General features: G+C 54.4%; 1 protein-coding gene across 1 annotated transcript; it reads left to right on the top strand.

Moving 5' to 3' along the window:
• Window positions 1-401: 401 nt before the first annotated feature.
• On the top strand, window positions 402-650 carry MGL_4268 (uncharacterized protein; the record flags this gene model as incomplete). The annotated part of the gene is made up of 1 exon (XM_001728541.1): window positions 402-650. One exon carries the CDS (start codon window positions 402-404, stop codon window positions 648-650), a length of 249 nt encoding a protein of 82 aa, XP_001728593.1.
• Between the last annotated feature and the right edge of the window lie 16 nt (window positions 651-666).

The raw sequence follows: 666 nt of genomic DNA, 5'->3' as shown, positions 1-666 counted from the left end.
CTGTCAGACAAGGCCAATGAAAGGGCGCCCAGTGCGTGATCGGGGCTTGGGGGGACAACGCACGCGTTCTGTGGGCGTGTGTGCTGCAGCGGTCAACTGTGCGCAATTGGCGCGCTAAAACACACTCGCATGTGCGAGAGAAAAATGATGGTTGGCATGGTTCATTTTCAGGAAGGGACGTGCATGGCACTGGACGGAAAAATTGCCGGACAGTGATGGTAAACTTTGAGTGTGCCAACATATAAAAGCATGAGCTCGAAGCAACTAGTGGCGCAACGTAGCGAAACGCAACGCAACGCGACGCCACGCAACCCATCGCGGCATTGATCCAAGCCAAGGAAAGCCAGAGAATCACATTGTGAATCCGCTGCTCCGCGCTATCCCACGTCCCTGATCAAATCATGTCTACTCCACGGACCCTGGCTTTTCTTGCAGCGGCGCTCTGGTGCGCATTCGCCATAGTGTCGGCAGAATTCACACTGGAGCTGAAGCGCGATGCAGGATCGTCGGCACCGAACCCGACAAACGACAAGGCGTTGCTGGATGGGATTGTGGCCAAGTACTTGAGGAATGCGGAATCATACTACAAAAATACAGGGAAGCATGCGCGGTTTGTGAATTCGACGAAACTGAAAAAGCGGGGTGGCTAGGCACGCTTCGCTTGTA

Source organism: Malassezia globosa (genome assembly GCF_000181695.2).
Source record: "Malassezia globosa CBS 7966 chromosome Unknown mgl_sf_1003.2, whole genome shotgun sequence".
NCBI lineage: Eukaryota > Fungi > Basidiomycota > Malasseziomycetes > Malasseziales > Malasseziaceae > Malassezia > Malassezia globosa.
This window is presented reverse-complemented; position numbering and strand designations above follow the sequence as displayed.